The sequence below is a fragment of the Nothobranchius furzeri genome, chromosome 1 (assembly GCF_043380555.1).
Source record: "Nothobranchius furzeri strain GRZ-AD chromosome 1, NfurGRZ-RIMD1, whole genome shotgun sequence".
NCBI classification, from domain to species: Eukaryota; Metazoa; Chordata; class Actinopteri; order Cyprinodontiformes; family Nothobranchiidae; genus Nothobranchius; species Nothobranchius furzeri.
Window position 1 is genome coordinate 40,229,377 of NC_091741.1, and position 26,058 is coordinate 40,255,434.

Consider the following 26,058-nt stretch of genomic DNA (forward strand, 5'->3'; position numbering starts at 1 on the left):
TCCGTAGGCAGCGACATGTGAGGTTTATTCATTCTGCAGGTGCTTTCATCCAAAGTGACTTCCAGCTTTACCCAACATGCATCTGTGAGAGGAATTTCGGAGTACCCAGAGACAATGCCCATATGCATGGGGGAACCCTCATTTACACCGAGCACACAACGAATGTGGAATTAAATCCACGCAGCTTCCGGATGGGCTGCTATTTACACCGACTGCGGATTGTGTGCAGAACGTCTCTGGAAACCCACTCGCTAGTTCACTCGATAATAGTTTAGTGTGTAAAGAGGAGCTGGTAAACAAAAGCCACTCGTCTTCTCGTACTATCTGAGCCGATATAATTAATAATGATAAAGTTTTATTTTGGAATAAACCAGATGCACCTAGAGTTGAAACGCGTCTCACTTCCTGTCTGTAGTTTCTTCAACTCCATGACGATCTGCATGCAGCATCATAATTTAATTAAAAATGCTGCTTTAATGAAAAACTTCTGCAGGCTTATCAGAATGTTTTATGGCTCGAGATAGTGTGGAAAACATTCCTCCCACTTTTGATGACTTGTTTGTCTTTTAGTCCTTCGGGAAAAAAAGAGAAATCTGGAGAGATGACTTGAAAATACATCAGAGAAGCAAAAGGCGGTTGATGCCATAAAACAGGAGGAATAAAACGGCTGATGGAGGGACTGAGACGTGGATTTATGGTCCTGATCCATCCCTCTGAGCTCCGGTAGTTATTAGCTGTCCTCCAATAACTCGGTCTCGGGTTACCGTTCATCTGGCTTTAAACGTAAAACTCGTTTAGCTCGATCTTGAGTGTTTCGCTAACTGATATTTTTTTTGCAGATAGTAGTTCAACAGCAGAGGAAACCCACCCACGATGATGAAAGCTCTCTCATAAAAAGCTCAACATGAAGAGGACTCTGCGCTGCTTTCAGGAGCAGCAGGTAACTCAGAGTTATCATTTTTATTTGCACTGCCAGATATTCAAAAAAGGAAAAAGACCTGCTTCCTATCAGCGGGACCCAAAAGGGACTTTGGACCTCGACCAGGAGCACAACCGTCCAGCAGGACCTGACATGAATTCAGCCGTTTAATCTGTATTTTTTTTTATTTTTCAAACTTTGATCCACTTCTGTGCCCTTGACTGCATAATAAAGACAGAAATGGTCAGGCTTGTGCGAGTTCTTCCAGCCGGTGTTGTTGTCATGGCTACTAAAAAGACTGAGCTGACTGAGATTGCTGTAGGACGTCTCCAAAGACTCTGCAAGACAACGCCAGTAGCTTTCTCACGGAGCGGCGACAGCTGGCCATTCTTCGAGACAAAATAAATTATAAATGAAGTTATCGTTTCTAAAGCACTGCGATGATGTAAAACTTTTAGTTTGAGCGAAACGTGACGTCTAAAGAGCCAAGACAAGTGGACAAGTGGAGATTGTCTCATTCCTGCAACAGACAAGCGGATTTAAAGTAGCCCAGAATCTCATCAGAACAAAAGGCAGTCTGGTACCGGTCCAATCACGGCGCCCTATCAGCCAGGTGGGGTGTAACTGTGGCTCAATCCCAACACTCGCACTTCTACCCTTGCACCCTTCAATTGGGCGATCCCGACCAGGGGTGCGAGTGCGTAGGGTGTCCCGATTCTCAAGTGCGGAAGTTGATCACGCCCCTTTTGATCCACACTTCACCCAAGTCTGCATCGATGCAGCCTTGGACGTAGGGTGTTACCCACAATCCATCGCTGCGGGAGAAAAGGCTCAAGTTCCTAGCCTGGCAAGCAAGACTAAATGTATTATTTAGTCTGGCAACGCTCCATTGACAGCTCTCGGTTGTGGGGCGGGTTCTACCGTTGTCTTTCAAAGGATCTCCGCATGCTACTGGACAATGAATGTGACAAACTCACCGCAACAGCTATCGGTAAATGAGGCGGTCCGCAGTTGAAGAAGGAGAAAACACATCATTTTTTCTAAAAAAAAGCACTTAAATACATCTATCTGCTCCTGATTCTGATGAAGCCCAAGTTCTAATAGTCCAACATGGATGTAAAAGCCGTTTCAAACGAGCTGTCGCCATCTTGTTTCACTCTGTTGCATCATCCCACCCACCAGGCATATAGAGTGCCCTGATTGGCCCACAAAGCGGATAAAGCTCTGTGATTTGTTCACTAAGCAGATAGAGCACTATGATTGGCCCACCATTATGGACCAATCACAGCTCTTTATGTGTTTGAAACCCCTCTAGAGAGCTGTGATTGGCTAGCCAGAATGCTGTTAGGGGCTGCAGAGGTTCCAGTGGAGCGTTCCTAGACCAAACTTTGCAAAGCAAGAATTTGGTCTAGTTCACTAGGCTATCAAGTTCCTTAACTGAAAAGACATGCTTTCTAATGAAATTAGTTCGTTTTAGGACGATTAGTTGATGCTCTGAATGTTTTAGACAAAGCAGCAATGAATTTAATTTTTTTCAAATAACTGTTTGGTTGTTTGTTTGAAAATTGTTAATACAGGCTCCGGCATGCGATGCGATTGATGACGCAATGCTCCTTGTCTCAATTTGGCCATTATTTGCACAGTTGTGTTCTATGCACTCGAAGCCTTACTGCACACTTTATCCAAGTGCACTTTGTTGAAGACGGGTGGGATTGGGCTCGTGACTGAGCAGAGCTAAGAAGGCGACGGCTGGACCATGGCTATCCTACATATTCACACATGTAGGATGACTTGCCAGGCTAGGCTTAGAGGAAAACACTGTTCAAATGTTTTTACACACGTCAAATTAATGTTTGAAATAAACCTTTTTTAATGGAAAATTTTAGTTTTAGAAAAGTCCATAAGAGTTGCAGCAAAATATACTTTTTAAAGTATTGATTTTTTTCTGCAAATTCATATAAAAACAATGAATTAGAAAAAAACAAATTCATTTATTGTTTTTAATATTTTCTAAAGACAGCCTGTTCAGATTTTATATGGTTTTGGATAAAAGGACTTAAAGATGAACATTCAAAAGAAGAATAAGACAAAATTTAAAAAGGGGGACCGCAGGGTGTGTTCCAACTAAAGGGGGATCACACTCCTGAGCCTTCCTGGTAAGGTCTATTCAGGGTTCTGGAGAGGAGGGTCCGTCAGATTGTTGAACCTCAGATTCAGGTGGAGCAATGTGGTTTTCGTCCTGGCGGTGGAACACTGGACCAGCTCTATACCCTTAGGGGGATCCTGGAGGGTGCATGGGAATTTGCCCAACCAGTCTACATGTGTTTTGTGGATTTGGAGAAGACGTTTGACCGCGTCCCTCGGGGGGCCCTGTGGGGGGTACTCTGGGAGTATGGGGTACCAGGCCCTCTGATACGGGCTGTTAGGTCCCTGCATGACTGGTGTCAGAGCTTGGTCTGCATTGCCGGCAGTAAGTCGGGCTCGTTCCCAGTTAGAGTTGGACTCCGCCAAGGCTGCAATTTGTCACTGATTCTGTTCATAACCTTTATGGAGAGGATTTCTAGGTGCAGCCAAGGTGTGGAGGGCATTTGTTTTGGTGGTCTGAGGATCAGGTCTCTGCTTTTCGCAGATGATGTGGTCCTGTTGGCTTCATCAGAACGTAATCTTCAGCTTTCGCTGGAGCGGTTCGCAGCCAAGTGTGAAGCAGCTGGGATGAGAATCAGCTCCTCTAAATCTGAGACCATGATCTTGATTTGGAAAAGGGTAGAATGCCTTCTCCGGGTCAGGGATGAGGTCGTGCCCCAAGTGGAGGAGTTTAAGTATCTTGGGGTCTTGTTCACGAGTGAGGGAAAACTGGAGCGTGAGATTGATAGGCGGATTGGTGCTGCATCTGCAGTGATGTGGGCGTTGTACCGGTCTGTCGTGGTGAAGAGAGAGCTGAGTCAGAAGGCGAAGCTCTCAATTTACCGGTCGATCTACGTTCCTACTCTCACCTATGGTAATGGTCTCCCCCTCCCCTCATGTCAAGAGTCTGGGTGTCATTCTCGACAGCTCACTTTCTTTTCAAGCTCACATTAATAACATAATTCGGTCAGCATACTTCCATCTACGTTCCATAAACCGTCTCCGCCCCTCATCAAGATCACTAATGACCTACTCATTGCTGCTGATTCTGGTTTAATCTCTATTCTCATTCTCCTCGATCTGAGTGCAGCCTTTGACACCATTTCTCATCCCATCCTCCTTAATAGACTCTCTTCCTTAGGCATCACTCACACACCCCTCCGCTGGTTTCAATCTTACCTTACTGGCTGCACTCAGTTCATCCAGTTAAAATCCTTTACCTCAGAACCCTCCCCAGTCAAGTCAGGTGTGCCCCAGGGCTCTGTCCTGGGGCCCCTCCTCTTCATAGTATATCTCCTCCCTATCGGCAAAATCTTCCGCAAATTCAATATCCAGTTTCACTGCTTTGCAGATGACACCCAGCTCTACATTTCCAGTAAGCCCAACTCAACTCTCCCACCATCCTCCCTTACACTCTGCCTCTCTGAAATCAAATCATGGTTCACCTCTAATTTCCTCAAACTCAACGGCAATAAAACTGAACTTCTTCTTGTTGGCACTAACTCCACCCTCTCAACATCTGACAGCTTTTCTTTAACTATTGACAGCGCCACAGTCTCCCCCTCACCTCATGTCAAGAGTCTGGGTGTCATTCTCGACAGCTCACTTTCTTTTCAGGCTCACATTAATAACATAATTCGGTCAGCATACTTCCATCTACGTTCCATAAACCGTCTCCGTCCCTCACTGACCCCTCACACTGCCGCCATTCTCGTCCACAGCCTCGTCACCTCCCGTATCGACTATTGCAATTCACTTCTTTATGGTCTTCCCAACAAACTCCTTCATAAACTGCAACTGGTCCAGAATTCAGCAGCCCGTATTATCACCAGAACCCATTCCTTTCACCACATCACCCCGGTTCTCCAGCAGCTTTACTGGCTCCCAGTTAAATTCAGGTCCATCTTCAAAATTCTCCTCCATACCTTCAAAGCAATCCACAACCTCTCTCCTCCATATATCTCAGACCTTATAAGTATTCACACCCCATCCCATTCACTCAGATCTTCTTCTTCCATCCATCTTGCGGTTCCTTCTGCCCGTCTCGCTACCATGGGGAGCAGAGCTTTCAGCTACTCTGCTCCTCGTCTCTGGAACTCACTTCCCCCAGACATCAGGAACATCAACAGTTTTACCCTTTTCAAAACAAAGCTCAAAACACATATGTTTAAATCTGCCTACAACCTCTGATTTTATTGAACTGTTTCTCTCTGTTTTTTTTCTTGTTTGGGTTTTATTATTGTTTTATTGTATTTTATTAAGTGTTTTCTGTCAAGTGACCTTGGGTGTTCTGAAAGGCGCTTTTAAATAAAATGTATTATTATTATTATTATGAGCTTTGGGTAGTGACCGAAAGAACGAGATCGCGAATATAAGCGGACGAAACGAGTTTTCTCCGAAGAGTGGCTGGGCTCTCCCTTAGAGATAGGGTGAGAAGCTCGGTCATTCGGGAGGGGCTCGGGGTAGACCCGCTGCTCCTCCACATCGAGAGGAGCCAGTTGAGGTGGCTCGGGCATCTGGTCAGGGGGATGCCTCCTGGACGCCTCCCTGGTGAGGTTTTCTGGGAGGAGATCTAAAGGTAGACCCAGGACACGGTGGAGGGACTATGTCTCTCACCTGGCCAGGGAACGCCTTGGGATTCCCCCAGAGTAGCTGGCCCAAGTGGCTGGGAAGAGGGAAGACTGGGCCTCTTGATTTAGGCTACTGCCCCCGTGACCAAACTCCGGAAAAGCAGATGGAAATGGATGGATGGATGGATGGATGGAGAATAAGACAAAAAATAGCAACCTTTGAATGAAAATGAGTTGCATAAGCTCAAAACAACAACATGAGTAACAAATTGCTAAAGTTTCTCTACTTTCTGTAAGTTAACTTCTTTTGTTCGACCTCTGATATTTAAATGCAGCCAAGAAAAACAAAGATTTACTTTCCTGTGAGTATAAATAGCTACAGAACATGTGTAGGATGCCAGACGTTTATGTAGAAACACCAAGGGCACACAGTGTCTTCTCCATGTTCTTTTAAACCGAACCATGTTTCATCTTAGCACACAGCTTTTGTGCTGCACCGCCGGCTGCTGCACCATCACCACCTTGTCTCTCTGCCAGTGAGAGAGCGCAGTTTACTGTCATTAAATCAAACACCACCCTGTTGGTGTTTTCTCCTGACTTCAGTCAAGAGAACACATTCACATCAGTTTTTTCTGCACTCCAGCCTGTTACATCATGTCTAGAGTACACATCCAGTGTTTTATAACTGCTAAGGGTCTCTTACTGCCCATGATCAAATATCTCTACCGCCCCCTGCTGGTGGACCTGTCTGAAGGTATTTATCAGTGATGTTACTGTGAGTTATGCAACAAATCACAGTGATTGTTCTGAAATGGCTTCAAAATGAACATGGCTTTTGGAGGTAATCGCTGGGCTTTTAATTTGCACTCAGTCTAATTTGATTTAGACTAAATATGCTTCTGTTTCTCCTCCACCCAAACACTGCTCCTTCATTTGTTCTCGCTGATATTATACATTTCAACAGCTGCACATTATCTTGCAAAGATAAATTACATTTGATCTTAAAGGGATACTATGCAGTAGCACTGGACTGTAGGGATGGGTACCTTTGACATTTGAATCGATACTGTGCCAATTCCCGGTACCTACGAATCGATACTGGTACTTAACGGTACCAATTTTTGATACTTTTGAGTGTTTAATAATTTTTTAATCACTTTTTAAATTACATATATATTATTTTTCCGATATATAACTATATTAGATAAATATCATGATACAACTGTTTGTATTTTTTCATCGTAGTGTTGTATAAAATTCTTCATTATGAAAACCTTTAACAACAACTGTTTATAAATGATGCAAAAACAAACCCAGATCCATGAACTCCTAATCCTCTTCTATGCCCTCTGGAATAACTCTGATGAGGAGACCATGTATTATAAACAACAAATGAAACTAAAGCAAACGTCGATACCGTACAACAGTTTGTATTATAGTATTGTGGTGTTCCACAAACTAAACCCAGCTCCATGTACTCCTTTTCTTGTCCTTTTTCATCTGGACAAACTGTGTGATGGTGGGTCCTTGTAGTTTTATAAACTACAAACTACACTGAAGCAAACATCTTTGCTGTGAACTAAATTTACTGTGTATCTTCATTCCTTTTAACATTCATTTTCAAACTGTTTATTTTTCCTACTCGGAAGTTGGAATTTCCAAGGTGAAAGTGAACGCACCATTAGCTATGTAAAACAAAAACTAAACTATAAAGCTAACGTCGTCGTCGTCTTCCTCCGCTTATCCGGGTCCGGGTCGTGGGGGCAGCATCCCAACTAGGGAGCTCCAGACCATCCTCCCTCCGGCCACCTCCACCAGCTCCTCTGGCAGGACCCCAAGGCATTCCCGGACCAGATTGGAGATGTAACCTCTCCAACGTGTCCTGGGTCGACCCGGGGGCCTCCTGCTGGCAGGACATGCCCGAAACACCTCCCCGGGGAGGCATCCAGGAGGCATCCTGACCAGATGCCCAAACCACCTCAACTGGCTCCTTTCGATCCGGAGGAGCAGCGGTTCTACTCCGAGTCCCTCCCGAATGTCCGAGCTCCTCACCCTATCTCTAAGGCTGAGCCCGGCCACCCTACGGAGGAAACTCATTTCGGCCACTTGTGTCCGCGATCTCGTTCTTTCGGTCATTACCCAAAGCTCATGACCATAGGTGAGGATTGGGACGTAGATCGACCGGTAAATCGAGAGCCTGGCTTTCTGGCTCAGCTCCCTCTTCACCGCGACAGATCGGCTCAGCGTCCGGCATCACTGCAGACGCCGAACCAATCCGCCCATCGATCTCCCGATCCATGCTACCCTCACTCGTGAACAAGACCCCGAGATACTTAAACTCCTCCACTTGAGGTAGGACCTCTCCCCCGACCCGGAGTTGGCAAGCCACCCTTTTCTGGTCGAGAAAAAACTATCAAGCTAACATTAACTTAAACAGTTTATTTAGCTGCTGGAGCAGATTAAGATGCCTCATACTCAGATATTTATCGCTGGTTTCATCATCACCCAATAGACCATCGCATTTAGTGAAGTGGGCCCAAACTTCAGAACACTTCCTCGCTTTGTTTATAGCTCGCCCACAGCATGGCACAAGTACCGAAACAAGGCACCGTTTCATATGACATGAATCGGTACTCAGTGGAATTTGGTCGGTGCCTTAAAAAGTTCCGAATTTGGAAATCATCTCTACTGGACTGGCAGAACAGGGTGGTGGTCCCCCTGTTTAAAAAGGGAGACCGCAGGGTGTGTTCAAACTACAGGGGGATCACGCTTCTGAGCCTCCCTGGAAAAGTCTATTCGGGGATTCCAGAGAGAAGTGATGCAGATGTTGTACCAGTCTGTTGTGGTGAAGAGAGAGCTGAGCTGGAAGGCGAAGCTCTCGATTTACCGGTCAATCTACGTTCCTACCCTCACCTATGGTCACCATACCATACCAATTTACTTATAAAGCACCATTTCAAAACAGCATGGCAGCTAACCAAAGTGCTGTACATAAACGAGCCAAATGCTTGAACAAATCAACAAAACACAATGAAAGCATGAAAATCAGGTAAAATACATAAGAACATAGCATAAATAATCAAGGATAAAAATTCCTACAAAAAAACAATAGAATAAGAGAACAGGTAACAGTACTGTTAAAAATAATGTGATGAATGATAAAAACCCTTTTTGTCACGAGCTTTGGTTAGTGACCGGAAGAACAGGATCACAGGTACAAGCAGTGGAAATTAGTTTTCTCCACAGGCTGGGCTCTCCTTTAGGGATAGGGTGAGAAGCTCGGTCATCCGGGAGGGGCTTAGACCAGAACTGCTGCTGCTCCGCAACGAGAAGAGTCAGTTGAGATGCCTCCTGCACGCCTACCTGATGAGGTTTTCCGGGCCCGTTCAACCAGGAGAGGACCTAAAGGAGGACCTAGGACATGCTGGAGGGACAATGTCTCTCAGCTAGCCAAGGGACCCCTTTCCCCGCAGGAGCTGGCCCAAGTGGCTGGGGAGAGGAAAGTCTGGGCCTCCCTGCTTAGGTTACTGCCCCCGTGACCCGACCCCGGATAAGCGGCCGAAAATAGATGGATGAATGGATGGATAGGATACTATGCAACATTTTCATATTTTTAATTAATTTTCCTGAGCCAATGCTAAAATGACCCTTACGGGGTTAATGAAAAGCCACTCAGACCCTAGTGCTTCCTGTGACCAGAATACCGGACTTGCAACTTCAGAGTTGCCACTGGTGGAGGGAGCTGTGGAGTGGAGTAGAGCTGGCATGGTGGAGCTGGAGTCTGCTTCCAGCACGTTTTCTGCATGTTTTAGATTGTGAACACAGCTGATTTGTTTCATTTAGTGATGGACCGCCCCTCTAGAAACTAATGAAGGCGGGGGAGACATTTCAGCAGTTAAATTAAGGTGCTGAAAAGACAAACTCACAGCGAGGAGATAGGTTTTATTTTCAGTATAAGCACAGTGAGTGACAAAAGCAAGCACAACTATAGTATCTCTTTAATGTTTACTTCATGTTCAGCATGTTTACTATTTATTTAGCCATATTTCCCTCAGCAAAAGTAAGTAGGTAAAATAAAAAAATAAAAAAGGAAGCTGAAAGCATAAAGAAAATCTAACATTTATTTATATGTTTAAATACTTAAAGGATTTGAGTTATTTTCAAGTCTGCAATTTAAATCAGAAATGTACTGAGTAACTTTTTGGGTTTGTTTTAGTATTTAATAATGAATAGGCCTAAATAACATATTCCAAAAGGTCTTAACTTATTTAATGCATTTCAGATATTTTAATTATGGAATGATCACTATAATATGTTAAATTCTTTCACACAAGAGCCCTTTATTTACATTTTGTCTTTATTTTAGTAAAAAATGTTATAAGAATTTTTCTCTAAATCCTTTTGATTTGAATGTTAGAGAAAATTCTGCTACGATGTTTACTACTAAAGAAAATAAATAAATAATGAAAAACACTGCTGGCAATAATTTTAGGCTTGTGAGGTTATTATTCAGGTAGGAAATTGTACAACATTAATTTGACCTCATTAATTTAATTTATGTCTTTGTTACATTGAGGTAATCAGAGGTGTGACTCGAGTCAGACTCGAGTCATTATTTTAATGACTTCTGACTTGACTTGATACAATCTATAAAGACTTACGACTTGACTCAGACTTGAACGCCAATGACTTGTGATTTGAATCGACTTCTGTTGACTTGATGATGACTTGAGCATAGTTGATATTTTAGCACAAAAGTGTCACGGCATGGACAAAAATCATAAATCATTCTTCGTTCTGGGTTTGATTTACTGTTAAATGCAGCAGCACTTTGTTTATAATCTAATATCAGTTGCACTTTCTGCTTGTTTGAGCAAATAAATGAAGCTTTATTTCTGGAATTTATTTATTATCATTGTCATTAAATTGAAGTTGGACAGATGACTTGATTATGACTTGAAAATTAAAAGTTTAGGACTTGGACTTGACTTGGACTTCCAGATCATTGACTTTGGACTCAACTTGGACTTGGTTGTCTTTGACTTGGACTTGACTCAAGACTTGACTGGGAAGACTTGTGACTTACTTGTGACTTGCAAAGTAGTGACTTGGTCACACCTCTGGAGGTAATCCAATTTGTTTGATTCATCGTGAATTTTTTTTTGCCAGAAATATTCAAATTTTCAGATTTGACGGAAGTGCTTTTATTCTGAAGGTACAACTTCCTATATTAGTTATCTAACCGTTAGCTTGACTCCGTCCTGAATGGCTTGAACGAAAAACTTCAATTGATGGACAAACTCAATGGGAAGGTGAAAGCCAAGCATGCCGCTCCGGTGAAAAGTCCACAAAGTTTTTGGGGGGAGCCTTCCCGAGTCTACCGGACGCTTTGTTAAACATTTTTCCACCAAAAACGGTGAGTTGACCAACGTTTCTGTCAGGTTTTTGTCTGAATGACTGTTTCTTCGAGGCTTCGGAGAGGCTACTAATGGACACATACGCTAAAACTGCTTTGTTTGTCTTAAACGTGAACTTACTGTAGCTTTTCGGTGGTTTGTTTGTCTGTAAGCTAGCACGTGAACAAAGAGCGTAGCTCGTTAACTTGGTAGGCACTTTTAATATTAGCTTTTACCGTGGCGCGTGCAGTATTTGGGCTGAAATAAGTCAAAACTGTACTTTTCGCTATTTAATTTGACTGTAGGTAAAGAGTCGAGAGGGTCTTCTGAACCAGTTCCATCGCTATTCGGATAAATTCCTTCATGTCTCCTCAAAGGCAGTTCTTCAAAATAAGAATTTCAGGAAAGAGTATCCAGTAAAAATTATTTTTATTTTTTTGGAAAGTTGGGATCTCTGGCCATCTTTTAGAAGATGGAATCTTCTCTCTTACAAACGGCAAGGACAGATACACTGATGGTGTTTTCAAGGCCGATACCAGAATGTGATTTTTGTACAGCTCTGATCTGCCAATACGGAGTTTAGATGAGGCTCCGTTATTAAAAGAAAAATCAACAAAATGCTTTTATACTTTCTTTTAAGGTTGAAAGTTTTGCTTATTAAAATGAACATAGATCTTTTCTTTATAGCAGGAACTGGTGCTTAGTTGAATAAAGGAGTGGGAAGAGATAATTGCAGCCAGTTTTGGAATGGAGATTTTGCTGTGACCTCAATTAGTTTAACAAAGACAGACAAAAAAAAAAAGATTTTAACACATTTTAAACCTTTTTTTTTTGTAAAAAAAAAAACAAAACAAACTCAAATCTACAAAAATCTCGATCACCTGTTTTTATCATAGGGTTATAAATAATTTTCTCATTTTGTCATATTGTAATTCTGAAATAATAAAATATTGAACTAGTTTGTATCACAAATTGGAACTTATTCTAAATTTGTGCCTCCTTTAGAATCACTGCCAACTTGAACTTCACACTTTAGCTTCACAATTGCTTTAAAAGTCCTGAATTCAGATTCAGTTGTGGTCCCGTGTCAAGCTTCATCTAGTATTGGTCTCAGACTTCTGAAGCCTGTATTTGGGAAAACATCTCCATTAGATAGAGGAATAAAAAGACCTCTAAAAATCTGAGTGACCTGCTGGCAGCCCCCAGCGGACCCCTGGGTTCTTGGCTTTCAGGCAAAGAACAGAAAACATAACAAAAGATTTTTTTTTCCTTTAAGTCAATAACCGTATTTATTCCCACAGAGCTCACAAAACCCAAACTGATGTGCACTTGCACATGTAAATATTTTAATCCTCTAGTATCAGTCACTTTGCTTACTTAAGCGATGGCAATAAAATGAGTTTATTGCTCCTAGTCTGATTTTGACTAGTTTTTTTTTAAGTTTCCCATCTTTATCTTTCCTGAAACCACGTGTCCACAAACTTAACACTATCCTTTCTATCTCAAGGACCTTTTTATCCTGATGCTTGCATTCCTCGCATTCTTGGTACAGTTCTCTAGCTGTGGTGTAATTTGAAAGAAGGGAGGTGTCGCTTTTAGACCACTTGATATATTGGGATATTTACATGCCATTTAAATCAAATTAAACCATTAAGTTAATCTAAAACATCTGAATCAAATGAACTTAGCAGCAGGCTTAATTTTATACGTGAGCTGTACGAATTCTCGTCCAAATGGAGCAGTTTGTTGTCTGCAGTGGTGGGACTAAAGTGCTGTCATGAATGTGGAGCTGTTGGTGGTGGGATTACTGGAAAATGGCCGTTTCTGAGTAGAAAGGAGTTTCTCCAACGTACCAGGAAACGCTTCCTGTCAAAGCCATGTGAAGGTCTTCCGGAGTGTGTGGATGCTTCTGCTGGCATCCTGTTTATTATTTCAACTCATAATTCTGGACACATGCAAATTGTAGTCCTGTCGTGTTATTTTACCCATCATCTGAGTTTATCCACTTGGAGATTAGGACATGAAAACTTGAGGCTTCTTCTTTGTTAAACGTTTGGGAACAAAAGCAAAGAAGTCTGGTTTTTCTTGGCTCTCTTACTCATTTCCTCTGGCTTTAGTTCCCCCCCCCTCTTCTAATGTGATTTTTGCCTCTGATGTAGTTGGGGCGCATGGAAAAACTGCAGTAACTTGGGATCAGTGTTACTGTGCTACCATGTGAGTCTGTGGAAGACAAAGACTTGTTTGTGCAGCGAATCAGTGTGGCCGCCGCTGCTGCAGAAAGACATAAAGCACTAGTTTAAAGTCTGAGCTGACGCTTCTGTCAAGCAATCTGACCTCACAGCAGCTCAGACCTCAAGTCCACAACATCTGTGCAGGGGGAGAGGGTAAACAATGGGACAGTGTGGGACGGGAGCTAGGTTGTTATTCAGAAGTTCATTTCACATGTCATACCTTTGTCTTTATTGTGTATGGGGAACCAAAAATAACCATACAGGCTATTTCTACTCATACATTTGCTGATAAATCACTCTGAACAAAGAGGTGGGACTCTGCAGCATCAGTGTTTGCTTGTCTAGAGATGATCAATACTGTCTGGTGACTGGAATCGCCCAGTATCGATCAGCTTAATCCATGGTTGTCCAAAAGTTAAAAGTAAAATGAAAATTTTCTTTAATATAAGTATTAGTTTATCTTAAAGGTGTGGTTCACTCATTTCATTAATTCTATGCAGTGGTCTCTAGTAGGGATGTCCCAATCCGATCACGTGGTTTCAGACTGATCGGGACTCGGGCTTTACTTCCCGATCCAAGCCCTGATCCATACTCGGATACTGGGTTCAAATTACAGGAGAGCAACTTGGTTCTCCTTAAAGTTTGTCAGGCTCCCCTGATGCCCTTACCTTGCACACCCAGAAGGAGCACTAAAGAGATCCAGTTTCTACCTTTATTATAGGACTCAGAGTAGCGGGGATTCTTTTGGGTAGAGATGCAGAAAGCGGCAGGCAGACTGCTAATTTTTCTTGAACTCCAGCTGCGTTCTGCACACGGCCACAGTAACATTTTCTAAGTTTCTAAGTGGCGTCACTAGGGATGGGTACCGAATTCGGTACTTTTTAAGGTACCGACCGAATTCCATAGAACCGACCGAGCACCGATTCACGTCATTTCAAACGGTGCCTCGTTTCGGTACCCATCCTTCATAACGAGAACTTGCCAAGACAGCTGCGCATGCGCAAGAGCGTTTTGTCGTCGCTTGCTGTGAACCAGTTGTAAACAGAGCAGCATGGTAGAGAGAACGCACGCTAAAGCTTGGGTCCACTTCACTAAATGTGATGGGTAACTGGATGATGAAACCAGCGACAACTATCTAAGTGAGACATCCTCATCTTAATCTGCTCCGGTAGGTAAATGTAATTAGCTTAATATGTTAGCTTCCGTTTCGCTAATGGTGCGTTCGCTTTCTCCTCGGAACTCCGATTTTCCGACTAGAACAACATGAACGCGCTCTAAAGTTTGGCTTCACTTTACTAAATGTGACGGGTGAAGACGAAACCAGTGACGATCTAAGTGTGAGGTATCGTTTTAATCTGCTCCAGCAGCTAAATAAACTGTTTAAGATATCGTTAGCTTGATACGTTAGCTTCCATTGCTACTATTGTTATCAGCTAACGGTGCGTTCGCATTCTCCTCGGAAATTCTAACTTCCCAGTAGGAAAAATCTAATGAAAAAAGATGGCAAAAGGAATGAAGATACACAGTAAATTTAGTTCACAGTAAAGATTTTTGCTTCAGTTTAATTATCACCTTATAAAACTACAAGGGCTATGTTAAAATACAAACAGTTGTATGTTATTTATCGTGATATTTATCAAATATTGTTATATATTGAGAAAAAGATATATTTAATTATAAAAGAGAATTAAAATAAACACTCAAAAGTATCGAAAATTGGTACCGTTAAGTACCGGTATCGATTCGTAGGTACCGGTAATTAGTACCGGATCGATTCAAATGTCAAAGGTACCCATCCCTAGGCGTCACCAAAAAATATATAATTAACACACAGTCATTCGTGTCCATTCATTTTCGCTCTGGTAAGTTGTTGTTGTCGTCGTCTTCCTCTGCTTATCCGGGTCCGGGTTGCGGGGGCAGCATCCCAACTAGGGAGCTCCAGACCATCCTCCCCCACTTCCACCTCCACCAGCTCCTCCGGCAGGACCCCAAGGCGTTCCCGGACCAGATTGGAGATGTAACCTCTCCAACGTGTCCTGGGTTGACCCGGGGGCCTCCTGCCGGCAGGACATGCCCGAAACACCTCCCCAGGGAGGCGTCCAGGAGATCAGCATCACTGCAGACGCTGAACCAATCCGCCTGTCGATCTCCCGATCCCTCCTACCCTCACTCCTGAACAAGACCCCGAGATACTTAAACTCCTCCACTTGAGGTAGGACCTCTCCCCAGACCCGGAGTTGGCCTTTTCCGGTCGAGAACCATGGTCTCAGATTTGGAGGTGCTGATCCTCATCCCAGCCGCTTAACACTCGGCCGTGAACCTACCCAGCAAGAGCTGAAGGTCAGAGCTGGATGAAGCTAGGAGGACCACATCATCTGCCAAAAGCAGAGACGAGATTCTCCTGCCACCAAACTCGACACACTCCACACCACGGCTGCGCCTAGAATTCTGTCCATAAAGGTAATGAACAGAACCGGTGACAAAGGGCAGCCCTGGTGGAGTCCAACCCTCACAGGGAACAGGTCCGACTTACTACCGGCTATGCGGACCAAACTCACGCTCCTCTGGTAAAGGGACTGAATGGCCCTTAACAGAACGCCACCCACTCCATACTCCTGGAGCGTCCCCCACAGGGTGCCCCTGGGGACACGGTCATAAGCCTTCTCCAAATCCACAAAACACATGTGGATTGGTTGGGCAAACTCCCGTGCCCCCTCCATCACCCTTGGAAGGGTATAGAGCTGGTCCACAGTTCCACGGCCAGGACGAAAACCACATTGCTGCTCCTCAATCTGAGATTCAATTATCGATCGGACCCTCCTCTCCAGTACCTTGGAGTAGACCTTTCCAGGGAGGCTGAGGAGTGTGATCCCCCTATAGTCGGAACACACCCTCAGGTCACCCTTCTTAAAGATGGGGACCACCACCCCGGTCTGCCACTCCACAGGAACTGCCCCCGATGACCACGCAATGTTGCAGAGATGTGTCAACCATGACAGCCCTACAACATCCATAGCCTTGAGATACCCAGGATGAATCTCATCCGCCCCCAGGGCTCCGCCGCTGTGTAGTTGTTTGACTACCTCAGCAACTTCTACCCCCGGGATTGGACAGTCCATCCCCAGGTCTCCCGGCTCTGGCTCCTCCTCGGAATGCACGTAGGTGGGATTGAGGAGCTCCTCAAAGTATTCCTTCCACCGTCCGACTATAGCCCCAGTTGACGTCAGCAGCTCCCCATCCCCACTGTAAACAGTGTGAGCGAGTTACTGCCTTCCTCTCCTGAGGCGCCAGGCAGTTTGCCAGAACCTCTTTGTAGCCGATCGATAGTCTTTCTCCATGGCCTCACCAAACTCCTCCCACGCCCGAGATTTTGCCTCGGCAACTGCCACACCAGGTGGTGATCAGTTGACAGCTCTGCTCCTCTCTTCACTCGGGTGTCCAAAACATATGGCCGCAGGTCAGATGATACGACTACAAAGTCTATCATCAACCTGCGACCTAGGCTGCCCTGGTACCAAGTGTACTGATGGGCATCCTTATGTTCGAACATGGTGTTCGTTATGGCCAACCGGCGGCTTGCACAGAAGTCCAATAACAAAACACCACTCGAGAAAAGATCAGGCGGGCCGTTCCTCCCAATCACACCCCTCCAGGTCAAGCTGTCATTGCCCATGTGAGCATTGAAGTCCCCCAGCAGGACAATGGAGTCCCCTGATGGAGCACTATGTAGCACTCGTCCCAGGGACTCCAAAAAGGGTGGGTACTCTGAACTGATATGCCCATAAGCACAAACAACAGTCAGGACCCGTTCCCCGACCCGAAGGCGCAGGGAAGCTACCCTCTCGTCCCCCGGGGTAAACCCCAACATACAGGCAGAGAGTCTTGGGGCTAACAAAAAGCCAACCCCAGCCCTCCGCCTCTCACCCGGAGCAACTCAAGCAAAGGAGAGTGTCCACCCCCTCTCAAGGACTTGGGTTCCAGAGCCACTGCCATGTGTCGAGGTGAGTCAGACTATGTCTAGCCGGTACCGCTCAACCTCTGCCACAAGCTCCTGCTCCTTCCCTGCCAGCGAGGTGACGTTCCATGTCCCAAAATTCAGGTAAGTTCTGTCTGTATTTGAGCATGACGTGTGGACGCGTTCGCGCTGCAGCGCTCGTCACTTGCGCAGCCGGGCAGCGCAGCGCACACTCCACTTTTTTTGCGGTCAATAGATCAATTTGATCCGCTAGTTAAAAAGTTACTTGTGAGGTGAAAAAGAAGGAAGCAGGCAGGAGTTTTTCTAGAGGACTGGGAGATGCAGGAAGATCAGAGACAGACAGGACAGGAAGACAGGAAAATAAAAACCAAGAAAACTAAACAAAGTTCTTAAAAAAATAAAATGTAGGTAGATTGATCCTACTACACGTTTGTACCTGTGTAAAGCAATAATTTATCAGCATGCAGTATTTATATAGTTGATACAATTCAGATCATCTTCAAAACTCCGTCCCATGCCCAGGGACGTATCTAAGTATTTTGGGGGCCGAGGCAAAATAGACCCCTGCCAGGTGTGCTATCTGTTTTTATATTAGACTTTTTATATTTGCAATAAAGTCCCAAAGTGAAGAATTTGTTATTTATTACTTTATTGTTCAAGCTACCTTACAGAAGTGATCTGTTGTTAAAAATTTAAATAAAACGGTAATTAATTAATTAATTAATTAATTAATTACAGCGAGACCGGCTTTTACAGTTTAACTAGTTTCAATGTTATCCGCTAGGGGAAATATTCAAGAGGATTTTTAAGATGCCCCCGAAACCCCACCAACAGTTTAAAAAATAAAAAATCCATCGGAACCGGTGACACGTGAGTTGCATGAGCGCATCTATTGTGGAGGTCTCCTGTCCAGTATAGACCTCCAGACAGCTCTTCCCTGCTTGTACGAGCTGAACCTGAACGGAGTAAGCCCGACGGGTCGGATCGGACTTGGGTCAGACACGGAGGAGATGAGAGCTCAGAACAGTCAAAGAAAAATCATCATGTTGTTTTGCTGTGTCAGCCTGTAAAAGTTCTTGCTGCACTTTATTCTGTTTCATGACTTGAATTTATGTTAAATTCAACTTTAAGAAAACTGGGAGGAAACTTTAGTCTACTTTTTGAGTTGATGTTTTTTTTTTGTTTGCTTGTTTCTTCTCAGAGACAAAATGGACGTCACATGTCACAAACAAAAATAACAAACCAGGCCAAACATGTTAATTCATGTTATTGTTTTATATGATTTAATAGACAATTGATATAGTTTTTAAAGCTCAATTTTTAAGTTGTTAATTTAAAAACATTCATTTAAATATAATTAAATAACCTGTTAAAAGCACTGAAATGTGGGAAATGACATCTGCTCACTAAAAGTTTCTATGGGAGACCCCCAGACCAACACCCCCATCACCTGATATCCTCTGTCTCCGTCCTCAGAGCTGAGGACAAGACTGGGACATGTTCTCACCTTTTTCACCCTTGACCCGTTTTCATGTCTGATAAGCGATATGATCTCTCCTGTCTCAGCTTCCCTACACTGACTGCCTGTTAAATTCAGAATAGATTTTAAGGTCCTTCTCACATACAAAGCTCTTAATAATCAAGCTCCATCATACATCAGCGACCTGATTGTTCCATATGTTCCTAACAGAGCACTTCACTCTCAGACTGCAGGTTTACTGGTGGTTCCCAGAATATCTAAAAATAGGATGGGAGGCAGATCTTTTAGCCATCAGGCTCCTCTCTTGTGTAGGGTTGGGCATTGAGCATCGATTGGAACTGGGACCAACTGTTGGTTTTTCCCGGAATCATTCATAGTTTTTTATTTCGATTCCTAGTTTTGATTCCTAGAAGGCCGACGGAAGAGGAATCCGCAGCCATTCTCAGTGAAAAGTAAACGTGATCTGCAAATTGTGATCAACACTTTTCAGAGCTGATCACACCAGCTGTCTGTGTGCAGCACAGAGTCCCCCCACCCAGATATAAACAAACGCATCTGCCGAACTTTTACTCCGTGTTGTAAACTTTAACTCCTGCAGAGTAGAAGAAACTTGTTGAATACGTCAACACGGTGGATTTAATAGAAGTTTTAAAGAACAAACTCTGGACGGTGTGAGGTGAGCTTGTCTCACTGCAGAAATAACAACGCACACGTGAGCATCAGAAGGCTGAACAATAACCTGTAGAATAATTAAAGTCATCATGCTAGAGCAGCTTCTGTGGTGGACCACACCAGCTTCTGCCACAATAAATAATTATAATAATAATAATAAATCACACACAAAGTTGTGAACATTTAAATTTCCTTTCTGAACTATTTCTGTTGAGAGTTTTAATGTTTAAATCAGTTAGATTGTTACTGACAGCAGCTACATTTAAGTTTCACTTCCTGTTCTGACTGAATGCTGCTGCAGCATGGAGGTGTAGTTCTCAGTCATCCTGGACATGATCATCCTGAGAGTTTTAGCTGAAAACAGCTGGACGTTCCTGGATATGTTGGAGACATTTAGCCTCTCATCCCAGAGGCTTCTTCCAGACTTTGGTTGTGGTCAGAAACAATCACACTGGTTGTGCTGCAAGTCTTTTTCTTTTTTTCCTCCAAAACATGTTTTTGTCTAAATGAAGGTGATGTTGTTCATAGAATTAAAATTCATGTTGAAGTTGAGATTATTTCATCAAGTAGGACCTGTGTTTAGCTGGCTCATGTAAAACATGTCATGTCTTGAAAGAATCAGAATCAGGAATCGATAGGAACCGGAATCGAAACAAGGAATTGGAATCGTTCAAAATCAAATGATGCCCAACCCTACTCCTGTGGAACCAGCTCCCAGCTTTAGTCCGTGAGGCAGACACCTTGTCTACTTTTACCAGGCTTAAAACATTTTTATTTGATAGGGCCTATGGTTAAAATCTGATGTTAGCCTAGATCTGGACAAGTGGGGGAGTAGAGGGAGGTGGAGTGTACAGTCGGTAAAGACGGCTCTCCCTTGCCCTGCCTCCATCTAAAAGGCTAGGTTATCCAGAGTGTGGAGTGAGGATTGCATCAAGTCACTGACACTAGTCAGTGACTTGATGCAATTTGCTGGGTTCCTTATATAGGAAACTTTTTACTGATTGGCTTAATGAACTGACTTGTATTTGAATGTTTACTGTGTGAAGTGCCTTGAGACGACTCTAGTCGTGATTTGGCGCTATATAAATAAACTTGGATTGAATTGATTGTATGATGTAGATCTAGCAGTGTCGCCTGGCTTGGGCATTCCCATCTCTAGCCCCGAACAATTCTCATCAAGCCCCAAATGTTTTTTCACCTTAGGAAATTATTGAAAAACGCAGTTTTGTCATTGCCTGGCTTTAGTGAATGCACCTTAGGCACAATGGTATGACCAGTCAGAGAGGAGTTGTACAGAGGTGGGTAAATCCTCAGGGTTGTATTGACCGACAGCCCAGTGGCTCATATCTTTGATATTATTTAGAGCGGTTCCGATTCTAACAGAAAATGGACATCAGACCATTTTTGCACAGAAATTAGTTGAACTATTCTACTGTGGTGTAGTTGAAATAAAACCATTGTGTTGAAGAGCAGAGGACTAAGGTGACCATAGTCTGGTATTGTAATCTAGAATTAGAAACACTTCTAACACTACTCTGTCTCTGTCTCAGATTTATAAAATCATGGTTCTTATTGATAGCCCCCAAATAAATGAGACCAAATCTTAACTCCAGCTGCTGCTTATAACTGCTTTTACTCCAAGTAATACATCTTCTACTACTAGTCAGGTTCTGAAATGCACATCTGCACCACAGCTGGAAGTAGGCTGAAGGAAGAGGCACCGGTGGAGGAGTGTGTCTGGTCTAATAATCCCAGTCTTTCTCCTACATTAGTCCATCTGGTTGATGTTAAACCGACAACTCAGCAAAAGAGAAATCTCATTAGACTGATTCGTGTTCTGTAAATCAAGTAACTAAGGACTCTAAATGGATGGTTTTACTGCTTTAATAACATTTTTTTTTATTTTGGAGGTAAAAAAAAGGTGACTCTTATCTAATACTCAGTTGAACGTGTTCACATGTATTTTTTAATTTGAATATAAACATTTTAGTGCAGAGCTGGTCAAAGTTGTCAGTTTGTGAGAAAATAGTAATGTTTGTTCACTCCTGAGAGGTTTTGCTGACAGGCTGTTGTTCACGTGGCGATTGTGACCAGGAGCTGTCTGTTTTCACTCCTGGAACTTTTCATTCTGTCACATTTTCTGCTAAAACAGAAAAACTCTGAACTTCTGTCTTTTAGCTCGTTGAAACTCCCTGATTCTGCGTTAGCAGGTTTTTGGTCTTGGTTTCAGTGTCTGATAAATCTGATATTGTCCAAACTTGTTCTGATGGAGTTTTATCTCAGAGCATCTGTGTGACAGTCCGGTCTAAACAAGTTTGTTTCTGTAGTCAGTGATGAATACGCTTCTGGTGTATTTACTGGAGCCGCGTGGCGTGCTGTATGCGATGGAGTCAAAACAAACCATGAACAACAAAAGAGCTTTATGTCACAGAGTATCATGGCTATTTTAGGCTCTGGCAACACAGACAACAGTCAGCAAGATCACGTCTCTGTTTTTATTTGATTTGTTAGACATCGGAGAATATTTCTGACCCCATCCTGACGTACTAAATAAAGCACAAGCTTTTCAGGAAAACCCCGTTCTCGGGAGATTTAGTGAAGAGAGGAAGGAAGGAGGTCATAAAGGTCAGTGTGGTGGTGGTACCAGGCACTGATGTGGAGTTTGCAGGCCTGCTAACCTCCTCAGGAATGTTTGTAGAGCGTAGCACTCCCTCCTCCTCTCGCTGTGGGTCACCGAGGCCCTCATTAATCATAATTACTCCACACCAACACTTGTTTGAGGTGAGCTCTCATCTGAGGGCTTTTAGATCAGAAACATCCTGGTAACCGACCTAAACCTCAAGAGGTCTAAACGAGAGGACCTGACCATCGGAGGTCTAAACGAGAGGACCTGACCATCGGAGGTCTAAACGAGAGGACCTGGCCATCGGAGGTCTAAACGAGAAGACCTGGCCATCGGAGGTCTAAACGAGAGGACCTGACCATCGGAGGTCTAAACGAGAGGACCTGACCAGCAGAGGTCTAAACGAGAGGACCTGGCCATCGGAGGTCTAAACGAGAGGACCTGGCCATCGGAGGTCTAAACGAGAGGACCTGACCAGCAGAGGTCTAAACGAGAGGACCTGACCATCGGAGGTCTAAACGAGAGGACCTGACCAGCAGAGGTCTAAACGAGAGGACCAGTCTCCAGTGCATCTTTAGACTTAAATAGAAAAGCAGGTTGTTTTGGGGTTTCTGTGAATAAATATGTTTTCTGAAAAATACTCAAACTTCTGTGAGAATATGATCTTTTTCTTTCTTGTCTGTTTTTATAACGACTCAAAACACTTCAGCCTGCTTGTTTGAACCACAAACCTCGGCTCACATATTGAGGTCATTGGTTTAATTACACTCTTAATGCTCGGTGCTTACCCCACGGGGCGCGGCACGGTGACCCCAGAGAGGGAGGAAATGAAGCAGAGCCTGTGGTCCTTACCCCCCCCCCCCCTCCCTCCTTACAATGAGATGCTTGAAGCCGAGACTCTGAGCTAGTAGTTCTTGGCCTGTTTACTGTCTCCTTCACATCAGATCGGGTTAGAAAACAAGTCTAACATGTGATGAGAGTCGAGTGGTCACGGGGACGCTGTTGGTGTTTGTTATGAAAGCCTGACATGCCGAGCATGCCGATGCTGGGAGTCCTGAGACCCCTGGGAGAATGGCGCTCTTATTCCCTGATTGGCCTGTGAGCGTCTGTTCCTAGCCTGGCACTGGAAAAGAGGGCTTCTGGGTAAAAAGTTCAGAAGATCACTCCGTTTTTTCGTCTCTGAGGCAGCATGACTGCAGGGTTAATGTGATGCAGTTGTCATCTAGAGAGGAAGAATGAAACCTTGTGCCATGCGAATGTTTGATAATGCTCTTCTCTCTTAATGGAATAATGGAAATATAAAGCAACTGACCCAAATGATTACTAGAAATCAGGGCCCTCATTCATCAAGGACCGTTCAAAGTCCTGATTTATGAAACATGCTGTGGCCTCTCGCACACACGTTCCTCTGCAATCGGCTGTTGGTAAATAATAATAATACATCAAACTTATATAGCGCTTTTTAGGACACTCAGACGCTCTCATTCACTCACATTGACACACTGACAGTGAAGGTAAGCTACTATGTAGCCACAGCCACCCTGGGGGTGGGGGGTCGTCTGACAAAGGAAAGGCTGCCATTTGGCGCTGTCGGCCCCTCTGACCACCACCAGCACACACATCCCACCTGTGCATACCCTGGTACTCGCGTCAGTTCTGTTTACATACAGAAACACCTTCAATTGACCATATTTGGTCACGCCAAGTCCAAAAAAAATAAAAAATAAAATAAACTACTGTCTGCCAAAGTGAGATTTTCTTATGTAAGAAAAATTTCATGCACATGTATACCGCATGAATACCACACAATGCATGAATTAGTTCCTACGCTACACACACACACACACACACACACACACACACCTGTGTGTAAGTACCAGAGGTGTGACCAAGTCACTGCTTTACAAGTCACAAGTCTTTCCAGTCAAGTCTCGAGTCAAGTCCATGTCAAAGACAACCAAGTCCAAGTCGATGATCTGGAAGTCCAAGTCAAGTCCAAGTCCTAAACTTTTAATTTTCTAGTCATAATCAAGTCATCTGTCCAACTTCAATTTAATGACCTAAATAAATTCCAGAATAAAAGCTTCTTAAAGCTTCATTTATTTGCTCCAACAAGCAGGAAGTACAACTGAAACTGATTATAAACAAAGTGCTGCTGCATTTAGCAAAAAGTCAAACCCAGAACGAAGAATGATTTATGATTTTTGTCCTTGTCGTGCCACTTTTGTGCTAAAATATCAAATATGATCAAGTCATCATCAAGTCAACAGATGCAAGTCAATTCAAATCGCAAGTCATTGGTGTTCAATTCTGAGTCAAGTCGTAAGTCATTATAGATTGTATCAAGTCAAGTCAGAAGTCATTAAAAGAATGACTAGAGTCTGACTTGAGTCCAAGTCATGTGACTCAAGTCCACACCTCTGGTAAGTACGGTTGATAAATCAGGGCACAGGAGTTCTTCTGAAGTGTGAGGAGAAAACTGCTGCTTCCTGTGTTGGCTGATTGCAGCCGTTCATTACTCTGCCCACTTGTAGGAAGGGGCTCATCTTTCCTGTTTTGGACTATGCATAGTGAGTTGTGGATAATGTCAGGATGTTGTGGGCGGATCTCTGTAGGAACTGGGATTGTCATTGGACTTGCAGGTTTTTAATTAAAAAGGCTGACAAAGCAGCTTCACCACACGTCTTTTTTAAAACTGCTGTTGAGGTTTTAAGTCCTGGAGTTATTTTAGTGACAGGATACTTTAGGCGCTAATTTATTTATTTTTGCTCTTAATTCAGCTTGAAACAATCACAGAAGTTTGTTTAAACTCCAGAAATCTCCACTTACAGCTGCTCGTGTGGCAAGAAACATCTGTTGCTCTTGTTCCCTTACCCTTTTACGACTTGTGTCTTTTCCTCTTTCAGATTTATCGAGCAGAAGATGATGTCGGACGCCAGCGAGATGTTGGCAGCAGCCTTGGAGCAAATGGATGGAATCATCGCAGGTGACCACACTGAACCCCCTGGCTTTAAAGAGGTCTCCTTTAAGTGGGCATAGAGTGCTGTAGGGTCTGGTCACACCTGGGAATCATTAAGGAGGAAGCTGAGAAGTGGACTTCCTGCTACTCTTTCTCCAATCTGCTCTTTGAATAAAGAGAATCCAGCCTCTGGATTACTGGACCTTTCTGCCTACGATTCATGAGAGATTACGGAAAGTTTCCACGGTTCCTGCTCCGATGGAAACAAGTGATTGTTTGAGTTTGGAGTGAAGTTTCTTTTTGGAGGCAACGCTCCGTGTGATCGTGCTGCAGCAGATGAGCAGACCAGGCTTCAGTTTTAGCGTCCCCACTTTTCCGCTGATGTGTGTAATTATAGCGCTGACCTTTCCAATAGGAGTGAGGCGGGTGGTCACATGACTCCCACCCGTTTCTGCAGAAACCACAGCCACCATCCAGCTCCGCTCCCTCACTGCTGTGGAGAACCGCAGTTGTCTGGATGATTTTTGATTTGCTTATTTATTGTGTCCCCTTTGTAACGTGGAGCTTCTTCATTAAAGCTGACATTTAAGATGGATGCAGGAGAAGGCTGATGGGAACAAGTAGCTCAGGCAACGTGATTCAAGCAGCATGAGCAGATTTCCTGTTTGCATCTGTGGGTTTGGAACAAAAGAACACCATAGCCTTTCTTTGTGCAATTATGAAGGTTTTATCTGTTCACTAGGCAGCTCCCATGTTAGCAGTGTGTGTGTGCAAAACATTAAAACATCCAGAAGTACTTTGATTTGAGGTTTCACACCAGTTCAGCTACTTGTATATTTTACTGTAATGTCTCTTTACTCTTCTCTGTTCCTCCCTAAGGCTCCAAGGCCATTGACTACTCTAATGGGCTGTTTGACTGCCAGTCACCCACGTCGCCTGTTCTCGGTGGCTTTCGGGTTCTGCACCTCCTGGAGGACTTGCGAGCGGCGCTGGAGCTGATGGACAATGAGGAGAGGGACAACCTGCGCTGTCAGATCCCTGATTCCACTGCAGAGGGACTGGCGGAGTGGCTGCACGGGCGAACGGTGAGAAAAAAAAAAACATCTGC

At 43.9% G+C, this 26,058-nt stretch overlaps 1 protein-coding gene across 3 annotated transcripts in view; it reads left to right on the forward strand.

Moving 5' to 3' along the window:
- The first annotated feature begins 10,846 nt into the window (after positions 1-10,846).
- Positions 10,847-26,058, forward strand: part of ppfibp1a (PPFIA binding protein 1a) — a 32,925-nt gene continuing 17,713 nt past the window's right edge. For 2 of the 3 annotated variants that reach the window (XM_015961193.3, XM_070547792.1), the window contains exons 1-3: positions 10,847-11,029; positions 24,898-24,977; positions 25,830-26,035. In XM_015961193.3, coding sequence (XP_015816679.3) covers positions 24,914-24,977; positions 25,830-26,035 — 270 coding nt within the window. In that variant the 5' untranslated portion in view covers positions 10,847-11,029; positions 24,898-24,913. The remainder of the gene's footprint in view (positions 11,030-24,897; positions 24,978-25,829; positions 26,036-26,058) is intronic. The other variant, XM_015961202.3, reaches the window with a different exon arrangement.